The 26,795-nt window shown below is 36.2% G+C and overlaps 1 protein-coding gene across 1 annotated transcript; it reads left to right on the plus strand.

Moving 5' to 3' along the window:
* The first annotated feature begins 5,931 nt into the window (after positions 1 to 5,931).
* On the plus strand, positions 5,932 to 9,500 carry LOC130734160 (uncharacterized). The gene is made up of 5 exons (XM_057586487.1): positions 5,932 to 6,237; positions 6,363 to 6,440; positions 6,530 to 6,608; positions 8,983 to 9,056; positions 9,169 to 9,500. Exons 1-5 carry the CDS (start codon positions 6,106 to 6,108, stop codon positions 9,238 to 9,240), a joined length of 435 nt encoding a protein of 144 aa, XP_057442470.1. The 5' UTR covers positions 5,932 to 6,105; the 3' UTR covers positions 9,241 to 9,500.
* The last annotated feature ends 17,295 nt before the right edge of the window (positions 9,501 to 26,795 follow it).

The following is a 26,795-nucleotide window of genomic DNA, read 5'->3' on the forward strand; positions in this document are numbered from 1 at the left end:
AAAGCTTGCTTTAGGCCTCATTTAGTATTGGGCCGACTCTGAAAATAGTATCACTTAGCTTGGACAATGGTCTAAATACTAAAGTGTAACACTATTTCTCCCATGCTGAGTCAAAGGCATGGCCTCGGAAAGCACAAACGAGCCATATGCAGAGAAACTTGCACGTGCGTTTCTGACTGGGATCTCGATATAGTGTACTAATGTGTGTACGTCCTCACAATTTGAGTGAGATCGTCATGGTGCAAAAGCATATATGGTTTGGTATTTCCTTTTGACTCACTTCTATTACTCACTCAATCTACATAATCAGATTGTCAAAACGTCTATGAATAATAAATATTAATAATATAGATCAAAATGTGGTATTGGAAAAATTGGGTGTTATCATATAGTTATGGATATGATAAATTTACAATAGGCTTGTCGCACCCATTTCCCTAGACCCAACCTTTGACCTGAGAGGCGCTTCATTTTGAGCAAATTTCTTGCACCTGCCCCACACAGGGTCGTGGAGTAGTCAAGGTCATCAAGGCTATTGCCTAAGGCCTCCTACCAGCCTAAGGCCCCCTAAAAAAATAGTGCATATATTGTATATACTACTGAGACTTGACAGAGATAATTAAATAAAAAAACATACTATATAAATTGCAACGTGAGAATTGGAATATGCGGGAAGTGAAACTTTAACAGTTATTAGTAGTAGTGTTTTATATTAGTCAATTTACATTTCCCAAAAAATTAATAAATAAAATATTCGTTACTTTTACATTCCCAAAATTGAAAAGTTAATTTGTATTTACTCATAACTATTAGTTATTCTTTTATGAGTTTTATATTTATAGTATTGTACAAGTTTTCTCTTCAATCATTGTTTCTTCTAACAAAAAAAATTTCCATTATTTTTACCTTGAACTGAATAACTAAAGGATATATTTGGAATCAAAGTGTTGCAAAATCTCTCACCATTTTATTCCTTCCGTTTCACGTTCTATTGTTCATAATTTTTTTATTTTTTTACAGTATTATTTTGTTCATATTTCTTCATTATTTTATTTATATTTTTCTATTCATATTCTTTATAAGAGAAAATGCCAAATAAAAAGTACAAATTTGGTTTTGCAAATTTGAAGAAAAAAAAGAAAAGTTGAAAAACTAATTAAATCTCAACATGACGCTCTTGATAAATTTGTTCTAAAATGATGTAGAAGCAAGTTTTATAGGTGAAAGCGTGATAGTACAATCACCTATAGTCAACACCAATAGTCATTAATTCAATCAAGATACTTATCAATAGAAAAGATATTTTAACATTTTTGTCTTATGCCCCAAAATGTATGTACACGACCCTGGCCCCGCCTGTACTTTTATGACTTTGGAAACTCCTCATTTAAGGTGATGCTCAATAATGATCTATGGACTATCAAATAGTGCAGACACTTCGAGACAATTTTATTTTCTCTCAATTTTTTTTGTCAGTCACATCATCTTATATATCATACTCACCACTTATCTTCCATCTCTTCCTATCTCTCTAGTGATCTACACCCTTAGTATACACCAATCTTTATTATTATTATTATTATTATTATTATTATTATTATTATTATTATTATTTGAACAATTCATGTAACATATTAAACTTGTGGCATAGAAGCCAAAAGTTATGTGGTAACAAGAGCGTAAACCTCAGAACTCAGAAGGAACCTCCTCTATCCACACACATCTTGCGTACGAGGAGACATTTCTAGCTAGAAAGTCTGCAACAACGTTGCCAATACGGCGAACGAAAACAAAAACAACAGAAATAAAATCCAAAGAACAACAAAAGTGAAAGCAATCACCAAGAATAGTAGATTAACCAATCTTTATTTGGCGACACTAAATGTGTAGAAGTTGTTTTATGTGAAGAGACTTTTAATAATCAAGCAATGTCAAAGCATCCTATGTTGGATCCCCTCATGTGTTAATCTCATATGACCATGTCATGTGAAGATCTGATCCTTTAATTCTATTTTAGTGAAATCTGGGCTCCTAATGAATGTATGGAGAGAAAATTAAAATTGTGAGAGACATAACACTGACCATCACATTTCATTAAAAAAAAGTAATTAAGGGTCTATATCTTTCACATGACATAGTCATGTGAAATTAACACATGAGGGGATCCAAATCTGCAAATGTTAGTTGTTAGTAATGTTAGTAAATTAGTCCTCCTTAGGGTTCGAACTCTGACCTTTCACCGTTTATCCCACCCAACCTTTATGTCCCTAACTCTTACCACTTGAGCTATCATTCAGGGACAAAACAACCCCAATTTTGGTAATATTTTCCCATTTACAATTCTTTTGTATTTTTTTGTCATTATTTTAAAAAGAGGCTAAAATGTTGAGTGAATCACCATTTTGGTCCCTAAAAATGTAGCCACCCGCCACTTTGGTCCCTTGAACTCAAAAATGGTTTAAAAAAAACTTGAAAGTGTTGTCGTCGGTCATAGTAGTCCCTATCTATGTTTGGTCGTTAGTCTCTGGGACGGAAAATGTCCATGTGTCAAGTTATGTATCACGTGGGTTTCAATTTAGTCCCTACGATTGAAAAAAAAAATCAATTAATTTTTTTTTGAAAAAAAACTATAAAAAAAATCAAGCAATTATCATGAATCTATTCTCTTTCTTTGTTCCCAGCAACATCAACCTTCATAGCCATCATTATCCTCTTCATCTTCATCTTCAGCCCACAAAATCGTCTCCATTCTCTTCATCTTCATATTACTACCTTTATCCTCTCCAAAACAATCTCAAATTCAAACTCAAAATTTCAGATCATCTCTCCTCAATCCAGATTTCATATCACCAAAATCAATAACCCCATTAACCATAACATTAATCAGTTCAGAGTACACACAAAAATGAAATAAAAAAACTCCAAGGTTCTTCTTATGTAACCAAAAAACTCAGCAAAATCTGAACGCGTTCATGAAGCTTTCCCTAACACCATTGCTGTAACACCCCCTTTTTTCCCATTGTTTTATTTAAAAACGTTTATCAGAGTTTAGAAACATATCTAAGGGAGTATTACACTTCTTCACGAAAACTCATTAAAATTAACACTGATTGTGTTTGAAAATTTATAAGTTCATATGGTTTTCAAAGAATAAATTATTCCTGCCAATAAATTTTCTAAACCAGCCAGATAATTCTATGATGCATAAAATCACTTATTTAAATAGGTTTATCTTCCATGATATTCCAATAAAATTGATCATACTCAGAACTTAATTTCATAAGCACTTCGACCATCAACAGTACGACATCGCCATAATTTAGAAAATTATTCAACAACTTCCATAAGGAGAGGTTATAAAATCCTCTCAACAAAAGTGTAAAAGTAACGTAAAATATCTACCCAGTGTTACATTACAGAGCAAGACACTTATTTAATAATAATAATAATAATAATAATAATAATAATAATAATAATAATAATAATAATAATAATAATAATAACATAAGCTAAGACTCTCCGAAGCTACTTCTCATGAGCCACATCTCTACCTCCAGTACCTAAGCGATGTCGCATAGAACATCATTCCAACAGAAGGGTAAGAACTTACATTGTATAAAATATAGCATAACAAAGAGCAAGTAAACAATTCAGATCCTGCTTTATAAACTCTTCACATTGTCTTTAAAATCTGAGTGATTATAATATTTTCTCTCAAGACAGTTTCACAATTCTTATTAATGTTTCGGAAAATTATAAGCTTAAAGAAGAATAATAATTCGACTTTACCACAACAACAAAACAATTCACCAACAAATCACCAAACACATAAAACCACTGAAAACGTGAAACTTAGTGTGTAAGACTCTAATGTATGCATGTGGTACCAATTGTTAACCTTAGCGGTATCACCGCGTCCACTCCAGACAGTTAACCACCAATGAAGTCCACGCCAGACTTCCAGAACCACTCCAGTTCTGGGACAAACCTCAGTTTTCCGATGAAAACCGACACGTTGCCTCTTGACTAAATGAAGTGTATTTCGTGCAAAAACTCATAAATTAAAACATGCAATTTGAGACCACTCCAGTCCCAAATATATAACATATTTTCTCACCAAATTCCATAACGGAAATCACACCAAAATTGCACAAAATAACACTTCAATATAATTATCAAATCATTCACTATTCCACTGATAAACTAGCAACACAAAATCATTAAATGTCTCATATCAATTACTAGAACCAGTTCCAGAATCAATCACAGAAATAAGCAGAAACATAGCAAACTTGCAGATAATTCCGGTGCTAAACGTGCACTCCAAAAATTATGAAAATTTTACCAAACATATCCTTATACTTTAGCTTTCATACAAAATTGGTTTCACCCAATTTGGAATTCTGTAGAGAGAGTTATGCTCTCTACAACACAGGCTACTAGGGTGTCTGCGGGCAGAAACAGAATGAACTTGCAGATAATTCTGGTATTGAACCAGCAATCCAAAAATTATGAAAATATTACCCAATATAACCCTATGCGTTAGCTTTCATATAAAATTAGTGTCACTCAATTCAGAATTCTTTAGAGAGAGTTATGCTCTCTACAACACAGGCTACTAGGGTGTCTGCGGGCAGAAACAGAATGAACTTGCAAATGATTCTGGTATTGAACCAGCAATCGAAAAATTATGAAAATATTACCCAACATAGCCCTATGAGTTAGATTTCATACAAAATTGGTTTCACTCAATTTGGAATTCTGTAGAGAGAGTTATGCTCTCTACAACATAGACTGTTAGGGTATCTGCGGGCAAAACAGAACAGAACCCAATTTTTTCCCGGAACCTCAATTTCGCTCAAAATCAATTTTGCTCACCACATGTTAACACTCAACACAGTCTCTCAGTTCTGAATTTTCAAAGAAGAAGGGGGTTCCTTCATGCTAAACTCAACCTCTGTTATTCTACAATTATACAAGGTAAATTCAAACCCTTACCTTCTATGACACCGATACAAAGCCTCCTTGACCCTTTTCTTCTTGAAGATCAAATTCTAGGTTTTCTCCACCTTTTCTCCTCTCCTTCACCTTTCACGTGTTCCTCTGTTCTGCTGCTTCTCTAATCCTAATTTTCTGATTTCTCTCTTTTTAATTCTCTCATAATCCTTAAATAATCTTACAATGGGCCCCACTCTCAACGACTCACTTTAAACCTAAAACCCTTATTTATCTATATCACATAATTATTTAATAAAATAACTTAATGACCTTATCATCTAATTAAATCACATAATCACATAATCTCAAATTAAATCACATAAATTATCAAATTACCATATAACATAATAATTAAAATAAAATAATAAATAACCTAATAACGAAAAGTGGGGTGTTACAATTGCTATTAAAACCACATCTCCCAACCTTCAACCAACCCCCATAAAAAACGTAACCCCAACCCCATCACTAAAAACCCCTTTCCCCCAAATCTGGTGAGAAACTCAGAAATTTCTCAATATCAGAACCCAGAAACTGTTTAATGGAAATGCAGTAAACCCTAGATGGATTCGCGGTGCTAAAATCCCTCTTCGTCCCCTTACTGAAATCAACATCAACGAAAAATACAATCAATCAGTGAGATTCATAGAAATCGAAGACAAAACGACGATCGATTGCAAGAATGAGGAACGAAATGTACGAATCGGAGAATTCAGTTTGGTTCGCCAGGGACTAACAACCAAACATAGATAGAGACTACTATGACCGACGTCAACACTTTCATTCCTTTTTAAATCACTTCTTAGTATAAGGACCAAAATGGCGGGTCGCTACATTTTTAGGGACCAAAGTCGCGATTCACTCGTAAATTGTTATTGAGATATATCATTTTTTTTTCTAATTGAGATATATCATCTTTATCATCATCATTTATCAATTATCACTATCAATGTTATCGGCAGAGAAAAGATCAGACGTACTACGAGGCACGCCGAGATACTGAGAAACGCAGGCAGGACTCTTCACCGTCACTCACCGATTCACCACTTTCCTTCCCACAACTCGACTCAGTTCAACTCAACTCAACTCAACTCAACTCAGCTCAACATGATGTGGGAATGGAAACACGAAGAAGCAGAAGAAGAAGCGTTTCACGACGACGATTCCACCCCAAAACTCGACGACGATTCTCACCTCAACTTCGATTTCGATTTCTTCACCACTCTCACCAAACCCAAGGTCCATAACTTCAACCTTCACTGTTCTCATTCTTCTTGTTATCATTTTGAAACATTCAAATTTGGGGTTTTGGTTGTTACTAACTGAACTACCACTCGCATGGTGTGGTGTGGAATTGGGAGCAGGATTACTACAAGATATTGGAAGTGGATTATGATGCTACCGACGATGCGATTCGCTCGAACTATATACGTCTTGCACTGGTGCGTTCTGTGTTTTTCCCCATTTCGTTTTCATGCGGAGCTCTTGGGGGTGGGGTGATGATGGATGCTAATCTGAATTTTGCACGCAGAAATGGCACCCGGATAAGAAGAAATGCCAGGAGGATGCCGCGACTTCGCGCTTTCAAGACATCAACGAGGCATATCAGGGTATGTGTGTATCTGTACATTTAGATGTTTAAGTTGAGGATATTATTAAGGCTGCTTTGGGAATAACTTATATGAGCTTATCTTATAACATAAACATTTATGCAAGTATTTGGGTTAACTTGTGAAAATCCTGCATGATCTACTAGTAAGTGTTATGATGAAAATATTGTAGTAGACGAGTAGTAGTCATACAAGTAAAGATAAGATTGGGTATACATTTATTAGAGAGGAAAAATGGCCAAGTCTTGCTTATGATGTTTGGTTTGTGAAGAGAAGACCTTAATCTAAATTGCTTAAGATGGTTTTCGTGTTAACACAGCAACATTATTCAGTCCATGTAGCTAAGGTTTTAAATGAGTGGACTCAATTTGAGCACTTGAAGCTCAAGCTTTGACTTGCTTATAATCAATGGATTACATTATTGTTGCTTCCTCATTCTTTTTTCCCTTCCAGTTTTTCATGCTTTGGTCTATAATCATCCTTTTTTGAGCTTGGTTAATAGGCTTTGATATGATTTCTAGCATTCTAGTTGAGTTATAAACATAATTACATACAGCTTTGATGACTCACTGTAATGGATTTGTTCTCTATGCATGTTATAAGCTTAAGACAAGTATAGTCGTGGTCACTAATGCAGTCATCGTTGTGGCTACTGCAATTACGGGCGTGCAACTGTTGCAATACAAATTATAGCCATTGCGGCATTAACTTATTTTATGTTTGCATTGAGTGTCACCTATCATGACTTTGCCCTCAAAATCTTGCATTTTCTAGTTCCCCTCCAAAATCCCACCTTTCCTTCATCATCACCTCGCTACCATCCTAAAATTCGTAACCTTTGAAACAGTCCTCCAAATCTACTAATTAAAGAAAGAGAGAATGAAGAGTCATTTACATGGAGACTTTCAGGCCTGCTGTGGTCCAATACGGCTTGTTGCGAGCTGATGCAGCTGTAGAACCCACCGCGTTGCGGCTGTTGCAACATTACGTTTTGGTTTCTTTCATGTTCCTCAAACACATCACAATTGCAGTCACTGCCACAACCACAATATTGCGGCCATGTCATGTGATGCAGTCCTCAATTTGAAGCCATCTTAAAAGTTAGGACTTGTCTCTTATTAAACTTGCACTCTATATTTGAAGCCGTTTGATTCCAGAGCTTATCCGCATATCTTTTATCTTTTCATTTGTTTCTCCTCTTGAGTCTTGACACTCCAAGTAAAACTTTATTATCTGCTAAAAACAGATACCATGACACCTTCTATTGGATATGTTTACTAAATATACTTAAAACTAGAATAGAAAGATAAGAGCTTAAAGTTAACATTTGGTACACACCTATAGCTATAGTGAAATGTTCTGTATTTCCTCTTTGTGTACTGACATTGGTTATGACCTTCTCAATCATATCATTAATTGCTCAAATTTAAGTAATCATATCTATTTCTTCTCTAGAGCCTTCTACAAAACCTCTCTAGTCACAGAAAATCATGTGTGGGTCTTTTTCATTCCTCTAATATCTTTCCATCAGTGTTTATAGCAAGTATAGAGTTTCCATGGTCTATCTCCCCAACATGAAACTAATTGATTTCGTTAGGTATGAGTCTCATGACTTAATCCTCACTCAGTTACTCTCATCTAAAGCTTCATAGAGTGGGTCACAAGTTAAATCCCACTTTAATTCGCGTAGTGTTTTAATTCACCTTTACTCTTAAAGATAAGGATCAAAGTAATTCTCTATTCATTCGGCATGCTCTTTGACCTTATAGTCCCCTTGAACAATTTATTTTGATAAGCATTTAGTGAGTTTTGTAATGTCTTTCTCTCCAAACCCCTTCCACACTTTGATAGGTATATCAATTTTTACATAATGAGCATGGTATTCTTGGCTTGTTAGAGTCATGTTTGTTATCAGGTATGATTGTAGGTTGGAATGAGAAATTAAGAGTTACTAACCTACTCCTAACCTCTTTATACATCCTTTTTTTTTACAATACAATATATCCCTTCCGACCTGACCAAAGCTTGGAGTCTATTAGGCATGTTACCGATAATGAAGATAGATTGTGGTTGAGAAGTAACTAGTGAAAGGAATTATATTAGGGATTCAATAAATATGACACTGATTTTGATCTAGGATAGTGTTATCAAATATTCGCCATGGCGGAATCTAATTGCGGGTTTTTGGCTCTCTGCCATGGCCGACATCCCGCCATAATCCGCCATCTGCCATCCACCATTAACAACACTGAAGTTATTCTAGTATCTCCCTGATGTGTTGTTGGAAATCTAATTTGAATATTGTAAGATCTGAATATTCTGCAGATTATCCATTCTTCTTACTATCTTACATGTCTTTGGCTCTATTGAACAGTTTTGAGTGATCCAGTGAAAAGGAGTGAATATGACAAAAACGGGATGCACTATGTGTATGATTACAACATCATCGTAAGCAACATTTGCCTTTATCCAACAGGAAGTGTGTTTCAAAAGAATGTTCTTTTAACTGAGAATGATTCTTTCTGTTCTATTTGTCTTTTTTCATTCTGGTTTGGTGCAGGATTATCTGAACCGTTACAAGGGCCTTATATTGACGTGCAATGGCCTCGGTATGAAGCATTCAATATGGTGAAGAATTTGCAAAAAAGCATCGCAGACATCCATATTTCCAGTGCATCTGGGACAGTTTTTTGAAGTACCTGGCACTGCATGCCATGCTCTGTTTATGATGTCCTAAGAGAGCAACCTTCATGCTATTTTGTACACAAAACAGTCTAATGCTCTCGCCCTCTGCCTGCTTTCAAAGGGTTTGTTGATGAAGAAAAATTAATTAGAATTTGAAATATAATTTAGATATTTTATATTTTTATTATATATTAATTATTATTATAATGTAAGTATAAGGAAAATGATAATGGGAATTTAAGTTTTAATTAAAAAAATATAAAACTAAAGAACATGCAAATGTTTGATGGCAAGCATCAAAAAAAAAATGTTTGATGGCAAAATAATTATGTAAATAAAAGAATGATGAGAAATAAAAATCTAAATATTATGGAAGGAAAATTGAAGTTAGGAAAGTAAAGAAATAGAGAAATAAGTTCATATTCGTATTCTGGTACCAACAAGATGTTGGTTTAGTGGTAAGAAAGTTATACCTTGTACGGATGAGAGTACAAGTTTAAATATTGGGAAAAATGTCTATTATGAGTGACCACATTGGTTAAAAGGAAAAAAAAAAGTGTATTGGAATGCATATCAAGGCAGTCCCCCGGACAGTAGCCACTTTGAGGCGTAGATATCATCCATGTGGGCTTTGATTTGACCTCCAAGAAACTAATGGATACATAGGTAAGAATTGAGTTAGCTGAAAAAGTTGAAAACCAAAAAATCCCCTGTTTGCTTAATGGATCAATTCTGTTTTCGGCTCTCATGCCCAGACTCGAACCAATCCATATCGAATCAATGTGTTTCATATTTTTATACACCTACACAGGCTGCACTCGTTCACAAACATTTTGTGCTAAAATAAAATTAAGCATATATGCTCAAAGGGGTTCAGGTTGAGTATTTTGGTACCCATTCAGAGATGTCATGTGAGAATGTTAATACGAGAATGTTACTACCATGTAACCTCTGGTTCATTTTACTATTTGTAAATGCGTTTCCTACTCTTTTAAGAATTCTAGATAATGTGTCAATTTTAGGACTTCTTCCTAAAACCAATCAAACTGAAGGTGACAAAATTTGAAATGGATTGGTTGGGATTTTAAAATTATCTAAACCGGTTGAATGATTACATGATAAAGTGAAAGGGATTGAATCAGATGGATTTGTACCTAAAAACCGAACTAATCTAGGCCGCGAACACCCCTACCTGCTTGTGTTAGATAGAATTACTATGAGCAACAAGACTTTCTCGAGAGACTATTAATAAAGTTGGATCAGTTCTTTATCAATTTATCCACAATATTATATAATAATTTTAATATAAAATATATGATTATAAGATAATACGACAAAATTTGTTACTATAATATAGTAAATTACATTATTAATTATATGTTGTAAGATTATATCATAATATGATATTTTATGATTTTACTGTATGTCTCTTCTTGTCAATCAAGAATTAGGTTTTATGTGGAGACACAGAGAAGATATGGCGGATGTTGTGGATGCTTGTGATTGTGAATGTGAGACACTATGGTATTGGATTGGTTGCATTATTGCAAATGCCAATGTGACCAATTTGATCGTACTATATATACTGCTACAAAATACACAGAGAGACACTTTGACCCGTTTCCCCCTGCACTCAATAAAACAAGACCTTATTTTTATTTGTTTCCCTTTAGTAGGCATCTCTTTAGATCACAATAGAATTATAGGGGATGGGATGACATGGCATTGGTTTTTATACTTTAATGTTGTAGTGAATCTCAAGAACTTGATTGATAAGGCTAGAAGTTATTGTTTAAAAGAATCGAATCCAATCTACCTCACCCAGTTGCCATGTATATATGTTCCTACAACATTGTGTGAATTTATATTCATTTAATTTGTTGACAGGAATTAAATCAAAGCAGGAAGTGTTTTTTCTTTGTGTAATACAAGATCATGTTCGAAGCGAAGCAGAAACACTCATATATAATTTACATTGTTTAAGATGTATCAAACATGTAATCATCTTGAAGGCCTGAACTAACCGCTCATGGATAGCAACAAGTGTGTTATGAATGGTTATTACTAGTATCACTATTGTCCGACTTCTCTAAAATGAGTAGTAAAGTATCACAACCATTGTTTGAGTTATTTTATATATTGATTTTCTAAATAGATAATCAATATTAATAATTATTAATAATTGTAATGAATTATTACTCTCTCATTTAAAGAAGCTAAATCCACCAAATAATAAATGTACACAATAGTCTTATGAGAATTCTTGCTCATTGACTTAGCCAATGTTATGATGAAGAGTGACCTCAAATGTATGTAATAAACAAGCTTCCATATATATAGTTTTTTTAATTTGTTCTATTATCACTATATTGAAAGATTAATTAGCTAGACCCTATGATTTCACATATTGACAAGTTAGTTCATTGATTGACACCCATGTGAGGATGAAACATAATTCTGTGAGCCAAAGGTACCCAATGAACGGTCGTATATTTTAAAAAGATGATAAGCTAGCTGTGGAAACAACGCATGCACGACAAGCATAAGTACAAAACTGTGTCCATCTGCATGAGCATTTATATCCATATGCATAAGCTAGTACTGATCTGAATGAAATGGTTGGTTCCCATCAACACATTACTTAATACTAGTAGTAAATATATCATCAGAATTGAAAATAACTTCTTCGGACGTGTTTGGTTCAGGATTTGTCAAATTATTTTGAAAGAGAACTGATATTTTGTGATTTTTTCATAGTAAAAAGTGGATCAACAATGAATTGTTCTATGTTTTAATACATTTAAATAAAAATGATTATTTTAGAGTAATGTTGTTGTTAGCATTGTCAAAATTAGTGTTGATAATGGTTCTTACACGACCGTCTACCCCTCAAATATAGGGTTTCGAGCCTTAGGGTTTCAACCGTCAAGACAATTAATGTAAGAGTAAAAGAGAGAAGATGTCTTATTGAATGAGGGGCTTAGTCTTTTATAGTGGGGCTAAAACCTAACCCTAAATCTATTACATTTGGGCATTATATTGTTTACTGGACCTTTAAGAGAATCAAGTCCGACGGTAAGCTCCTTCTATGGATGTAAGGAGTCGGCTCGCCAGACCGCGGGTCCCTGCTAGTAGAGGTTGACCTGCTTGCGTAGGGCGAGATCGGTTCCCATGCTCGCAAGACGCCGAATCCTATGCATGAGAATGAAGTGCGTCTTTAGCATCGAGAGCCGACCCGCCTAGGACAAGGATCCTTGTTGGTTGAGGTTGAGCCACCTTACGTAGGGCGAGGCTGGTCCACATGCTCGCAAGACGTGAATCCTTCACATGAGGATAAAGTGCGTCTTTAGCATAAGGAGTCCACATGCCTGGGAACAGGATCCCCTGCGAGTTTGGATCCTCTCCAGCAGCAACTTCCCTCCTGCTCCCTCCTGCAGTTTTTCAAGCCATTGATTTAATCCTACGGTTCAAATTTGTTGCACATTTAAAAAATAAAAAACTCCTAAATCCATTGAATCAAAACAAAAATGAATCATCGTGGGATGCTTTTCTCCCTGTTCTGCATCTCCAAGCCACCATCCCCCTCTGCTCCTCCAAGCCACCATCTTTTCCGACAGGGACAAACACAGCACCTGCGGCGTCAAACACCCAACACGCCCCAGCAGCTTCGTCGGCGTAACAGCGATCTTCTTCTCCGGCAGGGACGCGGCCAACACCTCCACTACTACCAAGATCACATCATCCCCAATAGCTTCTTCCTCCTCTCGTCACATACTCCCACTTCTTCTACGCCTTTTGTGTCCTCTTCAGCACCTATTGAAAGTCTGGATTCTAAAATGAAATAGCATAGCAGGGGAACAAATGTGGAATTGGGGATGTTATCCAATTAGAACTATACAACTGTATTAAGTAGGCGCAGGGAAGATCGGGGAAACGGAGGTTCGTCGGCTTTGGTTCAAGCGGTCGTCAAAGGCTTTCTTGTTCTGTTCGCACAGAGAGCATAAAACTGTTGTTTTTTTTGTTACAAGAACTGTTGTTTGATTCAATGGGCTTAGGAGTTTTTTATTTTTTAAATGTGCAACAAATCTGAACCGTAGGATTAAATCAATGGCTAGAAAAACTGCAGGAGGGAGCAGGAGGGAAGTTGCTGCTTGAGAGGATCCAAATTCATCCCCTGCTGGTTGAGGTCGCGCTACCCTGCATTGGGCGAGGCTGGTCCAATATTATTAGTAAGCGTTAAATGTGTTAAGAAATATGGCCTCATCCAAATTGGTCTTTGGAAATTTTTTTTCATAGATTTTGATCCCTATTTTTTTTTATATATATTTGAAAGGGTTAAACCTGAAAACTGTCCCTGAACTTTTACCGAGATTTGATTTCCGTCCCTCGCCGGAAAATCTTCCTAAGGACACTCTCGAACTTAGTTTTTTGTTTGGAAACCGTCATTGCCGTTAAAAAGCTCCGGCCGCCGTGTCCAGGTGTTCGTTTTGGGCCTATGTGGACATGCCACGTCATTTCATTAAATGACGTGTAATTTTTTAAAAAATAAACAAATACTAAATAATTTAATATTAATTAAGTTCCCAAATCTTAACTAATTTAATTTCTAACCTCATAATCTTCTTCACCTTCTTTAATCTTCATCATCATTTTCCAGAATCATCTTCACCTTCAATCTCCACCATCATTTTTCCTGTGTTACACTACCATTTTCTTTTCCCCTAAACCTTAAATCCCTAAACCCCATCACACGCAGTGTTACACTTCCCTGTTCTTTTCCCCTTTCTCTCACTTTAGTCATAGCATCAAATTCCCTCACACCCTTTTCCCCTAGATCCCATTTTTCTCTCAATCATTCCCGTGAAGAAGAAAAAAAGAAACTTTGATAGCTTTATCCAAACCCCAATCAATCAAAATCAAATTTTTCGTTCACAATTTTGAGTTTTCCCTTTTGCCAACCCAGAATTTCAATTCAAGCTATGACTCTGATGGGTGCTTAGTGATTGAGTTTTGTTGGAGATGATTCCTTGGGGTTGGCATCAGTTGTTGTTTGAGTACTCGTCCTTGGTGAGGTTCTGGGTGGCCATGAGGGCGATGGCGACGGTGTCGCCGAACACCATCTCAATTGCGAATCGCGGTGGAGGTAGCAGGGGCGAGATTGAACGAGCAGAGCTCGCATTCAAGAGGAAGATGGACATTCATGTGCAGTGGGAGGGGAGGGGGGTTGGGGTTAGCGGAGGTGACGACGATGAGGCGAGCGTCTTTGCGAAATTCAGATCCACCAAGTGTTTGATGTATGTCTTGAATGAAGTTTGATTTGTATATCAGTATGCAATTGATATTGCTAGGCTTCAGATCTTAAGAAATAATAAATGGGTCATTGAATTTTCATCTATGTTACTTCTATTGATTGCTGATGATTCTATGGGGTCAGTGGGTGTTTGATATATGTCTTGAAAGAAGTTTTGTCTGTGTAATAGTGTGCAATTGATATGGTTAGGTTTCAAATCTTAAGAAACAATAAGTTGGTCATTGAAGATGAGGTTGGGGGCGGTGGTTATGGTTAAAGGTTGTGGTTGTCGGGCTGGGCTCGATGAAGGAGTAGGGGGTAGTGGGTTTCTGGGTTCGGGTGGGGTGGCTGTGGTGTTGAGGTTGGAGGCGTGGTGAGTGGGGGAAGAAGAAGATGATGAAGAATGAAGCTCCTGGAAAAGTGATGATGAAGATTGAAGGTGAAGATGATTCTGGAAAATGATGATGAAGATTGAAGAAGGTGAAGAAGATTATGGGGTTAGAAATTGAATTAGTTAAGATTTGGGGAACTTAATTAAAATTAAATTATAAGTTTTTATTTTTATTTTTAAAAATTTACACGTCAATTAATGAAATGACGTGGCATGTCCACATATGCCCAAAACGGACACCTGGACACGGCAGCCGGAGCTTTTTAACAGTAAGGACGTTTTCCAAACAAAAAACTAAGTTCGGGGCATCCATAGGAAGATTTTCCGGCGAGGGACAAAACTCAAATCTCGATCAAAGTTCAGGGACAATTTTCACGTTTAACCCTATTTGAAATAAGGATAAGTGACGACATAATGCTTATATGATATTTTTTTGCCCAATTAACAACCTAGGTGGTGGGTCTAGTTGATCAGTTTAAGGTAGTCCACGTGTATCTTTCGCATCGCTTTTAGTCCCTTCACTTTTTTTTTTTGTAAATATTTGATCTTCTAAAGCAAGATAATCACAGTAGAGCATTAGGCATTAAACATAAGTCTTCTTTAGGAAATCATATTAAAATGGATAAGGTCGAGTCTTTTGTTATTTAACCCATTCTTTACATATTGTCTTGGAGAAGGATAAGGTCGAATTTTTGCGATTTGGTCCAGAATTAGTTATCTGCAATAAGAAATAAGAAAAGAAGAACAAAAAAGGTTTTCGAAACATGTCATAAGCTTTATTCAATCTAAAACTCCCGAAACATAACAAGCGAGGAAACTTGAAGAAACTTAAAGATAATTCTTGAAAAGTAAAATGACGATATCTCTCAAAGATGAAAGATCATTATCTCCAACAGGTGCTGATGAGAACTCTGTTCATTCAACTATTCCTCCTTTTTTTCACCTGACCGAATTTTCTTTCTGGTCACGTCTTGCTTGATCGACCTCAAGATCATATTATAGCAGCTTATGGATGCCTCATGATTTCCTCTAATGTTAATTACTACCCCGCCTTTATTCACAAACTTCATCAAGAGATATCGAGTATAAATTACTGCTCCGAGATCATTCAGAGATGGTCAAACTAGAAAACATTGTAGGCCAAAGGACAATCAACCACTAAAAATTGAACTTCAATTGTCTTACCTAGTTGTTCCTTTTCCGAGATTCATTATTGTATCAATGTATCCTTTTGGAGTGATTTTGTCTCCGGAGAGCCTGACTAAATTTGTTCATAACAAATCAGATCACCGTGTAGGAACTCTAGAGCCTTAAAGAAATCATAAATGACATTTGTCGGGCTACCTAGATTGACAAGCATTTGTGTCACACTTTTTCATTAGCAATGGTGGCGAAGATGACAATTGGGTTATCATGATCAACCAAGATCCCTTCATAGTCCTTGTCGAAAAAAGTGACAACATGTTCGTTAATCATGTTGTAAAGCTTCACATTCCCTTCTAAACTACAAGTGATTTTCAACACTTTCTTCAAATGCTTCTTACGAGAATTTGAGGTAACTTCTCCTCTAGCAAAACCCCCTGAAATTGAATTTAAGAATGGTTGAGTCGCTCCTTCAACCGAGTCATCTTCTTCACTGTATGACGAGCATAGGCTTGTGTCTTTCTTCTGCTTCTTCTTTGCGGAATAATTAACTATGCACAAGTAAAAACTTGTGCATAGTTACACACCATGCTTTTGACCCACTATAGCAGGTTTAAATAAAATCAAAATACATATTTTCTTAATTAAACATATATCTTTAATTAATTTAAAAAAACATTTATCTTTAATCTTAATTTGTTCCTCTTCTCTCCCTTCTTCACCTCTTCTCTCTTCAACTCCAAAACCCATCCCCACCATCTCTGCAAAGCCCACAACAGGGACATGGCAGATCCGGTCGGAGCCCCACCCGCCTCTGCCAAGCCCCACGCGCCCTCCTCCGACTCCTGATGGGCCGCCATCCACCAGATCAAGTCGGAGTCCCCCAATCGCTGCATCATCCCCTCCGATTTACGATTCTCCTGCCGCCTCGGCTGCCTGTGATGTTCGCGACCAAGGTCATGGACAAGAAGGAGCTCACGAGCAGGAGCAAGGAAGGTAGAGCCAAGACCGAGAGGGTACCCCTTGTCCAGAGCAGGCAACGAAAGCAGATTAAGGGAGTTTGTTGGCGATGGTGGTTGTTGGGGTGGTGAAGAAGAAGAAGAGAGGATGGAAGAATTTGGGGAAGAAAGTAAAGAGAAGAAGAAGAAGAAGAAGAAGAAGAAGAAGAAAGGTGAGTGGATGGAACCCTAATTTAGGTTGATTTCAGATTCTGGGTTAGTTGGACTCGTTCTCGGAGGTGTGGGATCTGAGGATGTCGCCGCCACCGCTCCTTGTTCCCACGTTGTGGTTTCGTCCCTGGTGGGTTTTGGGGGTTGCGGCAGGGATGAAGGGGGTAGGTTCTGGGTTTGAAAGTTTTGGGGTTGAGGCTTGGATAAGGGGTGGGTTCTGGGTTTGAAGGTTTAATGTTTTGTTCAGGTTCTTGAACGGTTCCAAGATTAGTGTGCCCAGAAAGGGAAATGGACTAGAAGGATGGAGAAAATCTGGGATCTCGTAGTGTTTGAGGACTATTGAAGTTGAAGAAGGTAACTGAACATCAACAAAAAGGGGCTTTGATTTTCTGCACTGATGAAGATGGGTCCAATATTTGTGTCTGATTTTTCGTAGGAGCACTGCAACTCTACCTTTTTCTGTTTTTTTGTTATCTTTCGTGGCAGAGTTGCTCTGTTATTCTGATTTCCCCCCTTCTTTGTATTTATGTTTGCTTATTTCTCTCTTTATCTATTTTTCGCATCCATGGCTGCATGTCATTGTTTTAGATAATCAACTTTGTTTGTTTGGCCCATGTGAGGCAACGAGTTGGTGAATTGTTTGGTGTGATAAATGCTTAAGAAGTTGCCAAGTTTTGATTTTTATGCTTTTAGATGGAGACTAAAAGGGTTTTCGGAATCTGGGCTTTGCTCATTAATGGAAAGTTGGAGATGAAGATTGCAGGTAAGGAAGATGAAGATTTATGGGATGAATCGGAGGTGAGGAAGGTTGCAGGTTGAGGAAGATGAAGATTTGATGAAAATGTCTCATTAACCTTTTTTTTTGAACTATTGAATAATTAACCGAATCATTCATTAACTAATTTACTAATATTTATGTTTTTTGAATTTCTTTTAAAAAGACCTGCTAAACCTGCTACCATAGGTCAAAAGTGCTTGGTGTAACTATGCATAAGCTTTTACTTGTGCATAGTAAATTCCTCCCTTCTTTGCATCATCTTTCTTATCCTGATGAGAAGAACTATCTCATGTTGACCTCCATGGAGAACGATTTTTCTTATCATCTTATCTAGAATCTTGGTTCCGAGGATCCCAGGATCTCTTATACTATTCTTTGTTTTACCGATTTCCTTCACCATCATGGCTTTTTTTGAGATACCTCTTCTCGAATCATTTTTTCAATTTTATCTTTGAGTTGAACACATTCATCCACCATTACTTTCATGGAAATCGCAATATCTTGAAGTATCAAGATATTTTTTAGGTTTCTTGAGTGGTGGAGGTCGAGGTATATGAGCAAAAGTAGTATTTGTTACCTCTTTGAATATCTTTGATTTGAAGGTGTAGGGCTCAAGAGAGCATAATTCTTAAAATGTCTTCTGAATCTTTTCTTGTCACGACTTGCTAGATCAATGATATTCCTTCATGTGTTGGTTCTTCATTTTTCCTTTTTTATCCTTCTCTTCAATTGGTCTAGCCATGCGATCTTCCAGATTTACATACTTTGTCGTCCTCAACCAGAATTCTTCCATATCCTATGGAGGTAGTTTTCCAAGGAAGTATGAAATGGAGTTCCTACTCGGATTACCTCACAAACTAGATGGAGCTTTACCTTTGGGTCTAGGTTTGTCGCCTCTTTGTAAACTTTCGCAAGAAAATCACATAATGGCTCATTTCCCCTCTTTCAATTTCCCCAACAGTATAAGAGGCCTTTGGAAATCCCTTGTCCATGATGAAGTGACCGATGAACTGTGTTGAAATTTCATCCAAATTCCTAATTGAATTACGAGGAAGTGATTGGATCCAAATGTATGAACTTTTTTCCTAAAGTTAGAAGAAATACCAGTCAAACCAATGCAAAAAAAGTTCCCATGAAGGACATATAAGTAAGAAAACGTCTAGGTGTTTTGTTGGATCAGACTCTCCAACATATGACTCTACCCTTGTTGGCTTCTTGAAGCCCTTACAAATGTTGATTGACATAATCCTTGTAGAGAATTAACTATGAATCTTTGCCAATACACTAGCGTTTGGTCTAATTCTTCCTCAAAAATAGTTTCAATTCTAGTGTGACTACACTTAGGTTTATCTCGTTCCCAACTTTGTTCATGGCGAACGTTCCTCTTTGGAGACTTCTCCACATGATGACTCTGGCTATGAATCTGTGACGCATGAGTTGACATTTTAAAGTCATTGATTCATTGCTCGATTATCTTGAAAAAATCATCAATCTTGGCGATATGATTCCCAATATGTTATTGAGGAGTTGGATCCTCAACATGCTTCGATTGTGGCATTCTATGTGAATGTTTCTACATAGGAGAACCTTCATTGGAATTTTGTCTTCTTCATGTTCCAACCATTGCGATGAGATTTGATTTCGAATTCTCATTGGCAAAGCCAAAACATTCTTCAAGAGATAGAGCTTCGAATATCTCTGGTCCAAATGTGGTGGATGCAGGCTGAGTGCACAATGGCGGAGCATTGGGGGGAATGTACATGCAAAAGGCACTTTAACGATCAAGTGAACTTTTAAATCAGAGAGAGAAATTCAAAGTCTTAGAAGAATATTCTTTAAGCAATATGAGTAGTGCTTTTCTAACTAAGCAATCGATCATGTATTTATAGAGTATGTTGTGACCTGTAATTGAGGAGCTGAGCCGTAGTGAAGCATTTGTAGAATACTTTCAAGATGATGGCTATGTTTGAACAACCTTTCACTTGTTTAATGATTTTCTGACTCTGTTTCGCTCCAGAAGTTGTTGGATGTCGTCCTGGCCAGTCAACATGACATTTACTTGATTGTGAATCCTTTATGACCATTTGAGCTGGCTAGAACATTCTCATCCCCGATTTTGGATCTACAATTAATTTTGAAAAGAAATATCCAAACTAGAGCTGTCAATATGGGTTCCAACCCGCGAGCCAGCTCGACGGGTTGGCTAAATGAGCCGGGTTGGGTTGGTTAAATTCCAGCTCGAAAAGAACTTGGGCTAGTGCAACCCAGCTCGTTTAACCCGCGGGTTAGACGGGCCAACCCGCGGGTCAAGCGAGCCAACCCGTCGGGTTAGAGTTATTTTTTATTAAAAAAATTATTTTATTTGTCTTTAATTTAAGGTTAGTTTTATGGATTACTTTTAGATAGAAAAATGGAAAATTTCATTTCTTTAAATTTGAGACAATTTTTTGTGTTTTATTTATTGTTATTTTATTATTTATCTTATTTTAAATGTGACAGTAAAATAATTGTGTTTTTAAATCTTGTCAACTAAATTATTTTACTATATTTTGTAATCAAAAAGTTACTTTACTATATTTCAAATGTGACATACAAATTAATGGGTTGATAAACCTCTTTCTTATGAGTTGTTACCAATTTCTTTAAGTATTTTTGTGAAATTATTTTTTTAAAACATTTTCTAATCCAATTTATCTATTTTTTATATTTTCTTTCACCCAACCCGCGAGTCAGCCCGCCAACCCGCGAGCTCGCAGCGAGCCGGGTTGGGTTCATATTTTCCTGGCTCGTTAAGGCCCGAGGTTGACACAACCCAACCCGTTTTCAACCCAACCCATACGGGCTGACCCATATGGGCCGGGCTGGCCCGTATTGACAGCTCTAATCCAAACACTAAAAGTTTAATTTTAACAGTAAAGAGTCGATTCTAAAACTGCTAAATATGGAACTAAATATCTTTTAGTTGTGTTTGGATGTAAGTCAGAATTTTTTTTGAGAATGAATAAAAAAAATCTGAGAATAACTCTAAACACATTCATCTAATCACATCTATAAGTTATTTATATGAAAATCATGCTGAAGTTGTCAATAAGATTTGTGTGTATTTCAATATTTATTGAGTGCGGTGTGAACAAATAACTTTTTATTTGATACTATTCACTTGCATATTGAATAAGCCTTTGGGCATGTACCAAAAGATAACAGAAAACTAACAAAGAAAAGCAATCACTGAAGACATGAGTAAAAAAAAAAACAAGGGGGTGGGTATGAATGACACTCTGTTAAGCTCGAATCTCAAACAGCGAAGAAGACTCTCTTTTGGACCATAAGGAAAAATCTTAACATGACTCTGCTCGTGCCTCTCTAAGCTTTCCCTATAATATAGTAAAACAAAAGTGAGAATATAGGCTTTGAAATCTGCATAACACTGACATGAACCATATGCGTTAAGTGTGTGTCTTTGCTACTTGCCTACCACCAAGGAGAGTAAAGAAGGAAACAAAGTTGAATTTTTGAGAGTAGAGAGAAAAGGAAGTACTTTTAAGATTAGATTGGAAAAGGGTTAGAAATTTGTGTCCTAATTAATAAAGTCTCTTTTGGAAATCTATGTTTAAGCACGTCTGTTAAGTGAACCTTAGATTCACTAGAGTTTCTTTATTGCATGTATTACATATATTTTGCACTAGAGACAATTCTGTTTGAGTCATAAGCATTCACATTATTCTTTAAAAAAAAATAAGCATTCACATTATGATGTAGATAGCTCTCTTAGTGGTTTTTATTTACGATTTACAAAACTTGACTCAAGAGTGAAGACCTTATTTAACAAGAATTAAACATGTAACATTAAACCGAACATGTTAATAGATTTCGTGGTTTTTTTTCCAATAGTCAATTCCATATTTTAATTACCAGTCAATTCGTTAATTATTGGTCCAAAATGATGAAATGTGGTCAAACTGCTACAAAACAGAGCATCTTAAGTTAAATTTTGCATTGCTTTACATTAAAGGGATGATCTCGTGTAACAATGGGTCAAAGTTCGAAACACTCACCTTGTTCTTTTAATTGATCATACATATGCCATTGACTAGTGATCATGAGCGATGGTTCACGAATAGCAACTACAGGAAGAGTCAAAATTGCGATAGGAGACTCAATTAGTGTCTATGATAGTGGTTAAAAATAGTTGTTTGAATTTTGACTTTGAAAATTTGATCGTAGGAAAACGTATTCTTAAAAAAACTTTTGACATTTACCACACTTGAATCGAATAAGATTGTTTCAATAGATAATACATAATGTGGTTATACTTGATAATGTGGTTATACTTGTGTTAATACTAAAATTTTAAAATAGCTAACTAACTAAGTATGAAGAGAAGCTCACTATTAGTGTTTAAATAAAAGAGCAAGGTTTCACAAAGACTAAAAAGTTTAAGTGTTGAGAAAAGTTTAGTGTTGATAGCTAGAACTTACTGATCGACCAGAGAGGTTGTCAATATGATGAGCAATATTTTACCCATTATTCATAACCTTAATTTTTCATTATTGATGATTCTTAGTGCTTAATTGAATTTGTTTGACATGAGTTTTTATTATTTAGACTAATTAAATTTATTATTATTTTTAGGTCATATTTGGCCTCAAGGGCATTTTGGGCATGCATAATGAAGATTTTATTTGTGCTGAAATGATGATTGTATTTTAGATATTTTAGGATTTTATTTTCGAGATATGATTCTATTTTATTTTGGTTTTTTATTTTAGGATTTTATCTTTAGAATTTATTTGATTTTTAGGATATGATTTCAGCTCTATATAAGAATTTCTGCTGAAACAACTTGAGACACCTTTTGCTTGCAATATAATTTTGAATTTCAGTTTATTAATAGGATTTGCTAGGGTTTTTTCTTCTATTCCCTATTTTCTCTATTATTTTCACTACTTTTATTATTCCGTCCATGAAAGGCTAACTTCCTGGATTGAATTCTTTTGGAAGTATATTGCACTCTTGAGGTATTGTTCTTAATGCAAGATTCTTTCGTTATTAATGTTCTTCATCTCTGTTTTTGAATTTATGGTTTGCTTAATTCCATCGTTTTAGAAATAAGGGTTATTGCATGATCTCTTAGTTTATGTAAATTCATAACTGTTTCATAATCACTTAGTTTTTGGAACTGTGAAGTGAACTTCACTTTGTTAATTAATTCTCACGAATTAGGGAATCAATAAAAATGAATTAATATGTTGAACCAATGATTGATTTGTGATATACTAAACCAAAGAGATTTGTCTGTTTAAATCTATTTTGCTAATCTATTTTTGATTTTATGTTTGTTACAACACCCCCCTCCCCCTCTTTTGTGTGCGTGCGTCTAAGTGTTGAACATTTTCTCGAGTGGTAATCATTGGGAAACAACCTTGGAGTCTCTTCCTAGTACTACAATTTTATTTTCTTAAATAATTATTTGCATCGGGTACAACCTCGACCAAATTTGAACCTTTGGCAAGAACGATAGTCCCCTGCAACAGCGTCAAAACATAAAATACAATCTTCACTTCAGCACAAATAAAATCTTCATTCGCAATGCTCGAAATGCCCTTGATGCCAAACATGACCTAAAAATAATAATAAACTTAATTAGAGTAAATAATAAACTCATGCCAAACGAAGTCAATTAAGCACAAAGAATCATCCATAATGGCAAGTTAAAGTTATGGATAGTGGGTAAAATATTGCTCATCACAATATTTTGTATTTCTTAAAATTTATGAATGCGGAGGTGAAATATAGTAGAACTAAACTAAATGTCATCACCATCTTCCTCATAGTCTCATCCATAAGTAGTAAACAAAGAATCAGAACCATGAGCTCCAAAAGTAGTAGCTGCAACCGAAGATTGAGTAGGACGAAGAGAAGCTACAATATCAACACAACTTAGATGCGTGACATGAAACATCCCAACCTGTGACAAGCTTGTGAACTATGAATGCGCATCCTACTGAACCCTCCCCCCCCCTCGGTTGTATCATATGTTAGGTCCTTCTTGTGCTCCACCTGTTGTTGGAGTGCCTGATTCTTTCTCTGCAACCTCAACAATATATTCCGAAACTCATAGGTCATATGAGAACCCTAAGGCGAAAATTTTGAGGCTCTTGACTCTTAGTCATGGAATGGATTGTCCCTAGTGCCATATTTATGACCCTTCTTCTTTCCCCCAGTCGTGTCAAGCCATAATTTTTCACTAGTGGAGGAGTCAATATCTGTTAACGCTCAGATTTTGGAAGCATTTGAGGATTCAGACATGTGTAGTCTCTCCTCAAACTGAGTCTTAAAAAATATAAAGTAATTATTTTAGGATTGAAGATAAGTTACTTAGTAAATTATTAGTTAAACTTACTTGGGTATCCTCAATCATCTTGTCGACCCAACTCTTGTCCTTCTTTAGGGTTTGTATCAGTCAGAAAACCTCATGAGACCTACTAGTCTAACCAACTCTTTCGTCTAGAATAATACATAAAGCATAATTAGTAAACATAAATAATAAAAATATAATGTGAATTTATTTACAATTAAGTTGAAAAACATATCAATCGATGATCTTGCTCAAGGATTGAAGTAGAGCCATTGTGTGAGGTGACTCATTTTTTCGAGATCTGATTTTCTTGGCCTTCTTTGAGATCCTTATGAAGTCATCTGAAGACCAATACTTCTAAAGAGTGGTATAATTCCTTTCGCCAACAAAATACGGTCTCGAACCCAAGATGTACGCATCCTTAAGCATGTCAGACATGGGATGTGAGCACTTGTGGTCAAAACTCTTCATCACAAGTTGCTCATCCTGAGAGCGCCATCCAACTTCCCTCTATGAAGGGATAAAAAAAACTTTATACTCACATATATATATATATATATATATATATATATCATGCATTAAATTACTGATAATTAATACAAATTTTGTACCAATCATCATACCTAAAAGACATCAAATCATTCTTTATGCTCGTCTTCATCCTTCTTAACAGATTGATAAGATTTGATCCCCTTCGTGATATTGGGTCTGAATAACAACTGTTTTCTTGTAGCGTATAAATTAAGGGTAAATCTACATTGATTGTATTTCGGGAAAAACTTAGATACAGTTGCTTAGGTGCAGTTTGTACTATTTGCGAATTAAAATATGACATGTGTAATTTTTTTTCCACATCAGATTCAACAAAATTCCACCCACCCACCCCACTTCATCTTCTTCCTTACATTCACGTTGAACCTGCCGTATCCACCCAAACTAGCAGCCCAGACCATCAATCTAGATCTGATTCCACATCAAATTGATATTGTCCAAAAGCCAAACCCACCCTTTTCAATTTAGCCACCACAACCAATTTCACATCTGATTTAACAACACTCAAAATCTAAAGCTCACCCATGTAAAAGGGGCTAGGGGCGCCACACACACATGGGAAGAAGGAAATACTGAGGGAGAAGAGGGACTGAGGGAGAGCAACGTTGAAAGGGGGAGAGTGGTCGGCGCTGCGCAGTATTCAGGTTGGGAAGACGGTGGTGACCACGCGGTTCCCAATTCCCACCGGCGACATGAGCAGAGATCTGGGATAGGGGTGCTCGAGGCACGGCGCGGCGGAATTTTGTTGAATCTGATGTGGAAAAAAAATTACACATGTCATATTTTAATTCGCAAACAGTACAAACTGCACCTAAGCAACTGTATCTAAGTTTTGCCCTTGTATTTCCTAATGGACGTAATGCAATTATTTGATTCAGAAGCTAGCATATACTAATGACTTTTATTTAGTACTTGTATTGGCATGTAGAATCCATCCCTATATATGCTGGTGAACATTTAAGTGTGAGTTGGAGTCTCACATTTGTTCAATATGGTGAGGTGAAGACTTTATATGATATGTGGCTCATGAACTCAATGCCTTAATATCTTAGGTAATGATGTGATGTTTAAATCTCTTGGTGTCTTTTTTTGTGACCCATGAGGTCCCCCTGTCTCCCCAACAAGTGGTATCATAGTCAATGGTTAGTGGCCATGGCGATGACTCCTTGTATTGAAGGTCTTTATGGTTGTGAGATCAGGTAGTGTATCTTGTTGACGCAGTGAAGTGAACGACGCTGTAAGTGTGGATAGCTTCAGCGGGGGGAGAGCATGATAATGTGGTGGTGAATCACACTTAAGAGATAGAATATTGATTATTTAAATGTGAGTTGTTCTCCCACATTGGTTAAATATGAATGGAGTGAAGAGTTTATAAGAGTTGTGACCTATAAACTCAATGTCTTACGACTTTGGGTAAAGATGTGGCGTCAGATTCTCTACGTGTCTTGTTTCCTTGACCCATGGTCTCATGCTTTGGGCTCTCATTGTCTCCCCAACAAGTGGTATCAGATCATATGGTTGGCATAGTCATGGTAACAACTCCTTGTATAGAAAGTCTTCATGTCGATGTAGCTAGGTGTCGTGTTTTGTTAATGCAGTGAAGCGAACGGCAATGCAAATAACTTCCACAAAGGGGATGCGTAATAATGTGGTGGTGACTGATACTTAAGAGGGAGAACGTTGAGTATTCAAGTGTGAGTTGGAGTCACACATAAGTTAAATATGAGTGGGGTGAAGACTTCATAAAAAATATACCTCATAAACTCAATGTCTTAAAGTTTTGGTAATGATATAATGTTCAAATCTAGACTGAGGGAAACC

Source organism: Lotus japonicus, chromosome 1 (assembly GCF_012489685.1).
Source record: "Lotus japonicus ecotype B-129 chromosome 1, LjGifu_v1.2".
Lineage (NCBI taxonomy): Eukaryota > Viridiplantae > Streptophyta > Magnoliopsida > Fabales > Fabaceae > Lotus > Lotus japonicus.

Excerpts from the sequence above, each read along its gene's own strand:
- LOC130734160 (XM_057586487.1), top strand. The coding sequence starts at position 6,106 with ATGATGTGGGAATGGAAACACGAAGAAGCAGAAGAAGAAGCGTTTCAC. Across the intron at positions 6,238-6,362 it reads CCACTCTCACCAAACCCAAG|GATTACTACAAGATATTGGA; the intron begins GTCCATAACTTC and ends AATTGGGAGCAG. Across the intron at positions 6,441-6,529 it reads ACTATATACGTCTTGCACTG|AAATGGCACCCGGATAAGAA; the intron begins GTGCGTTCTGTG and ends TTTTGCACGCAG.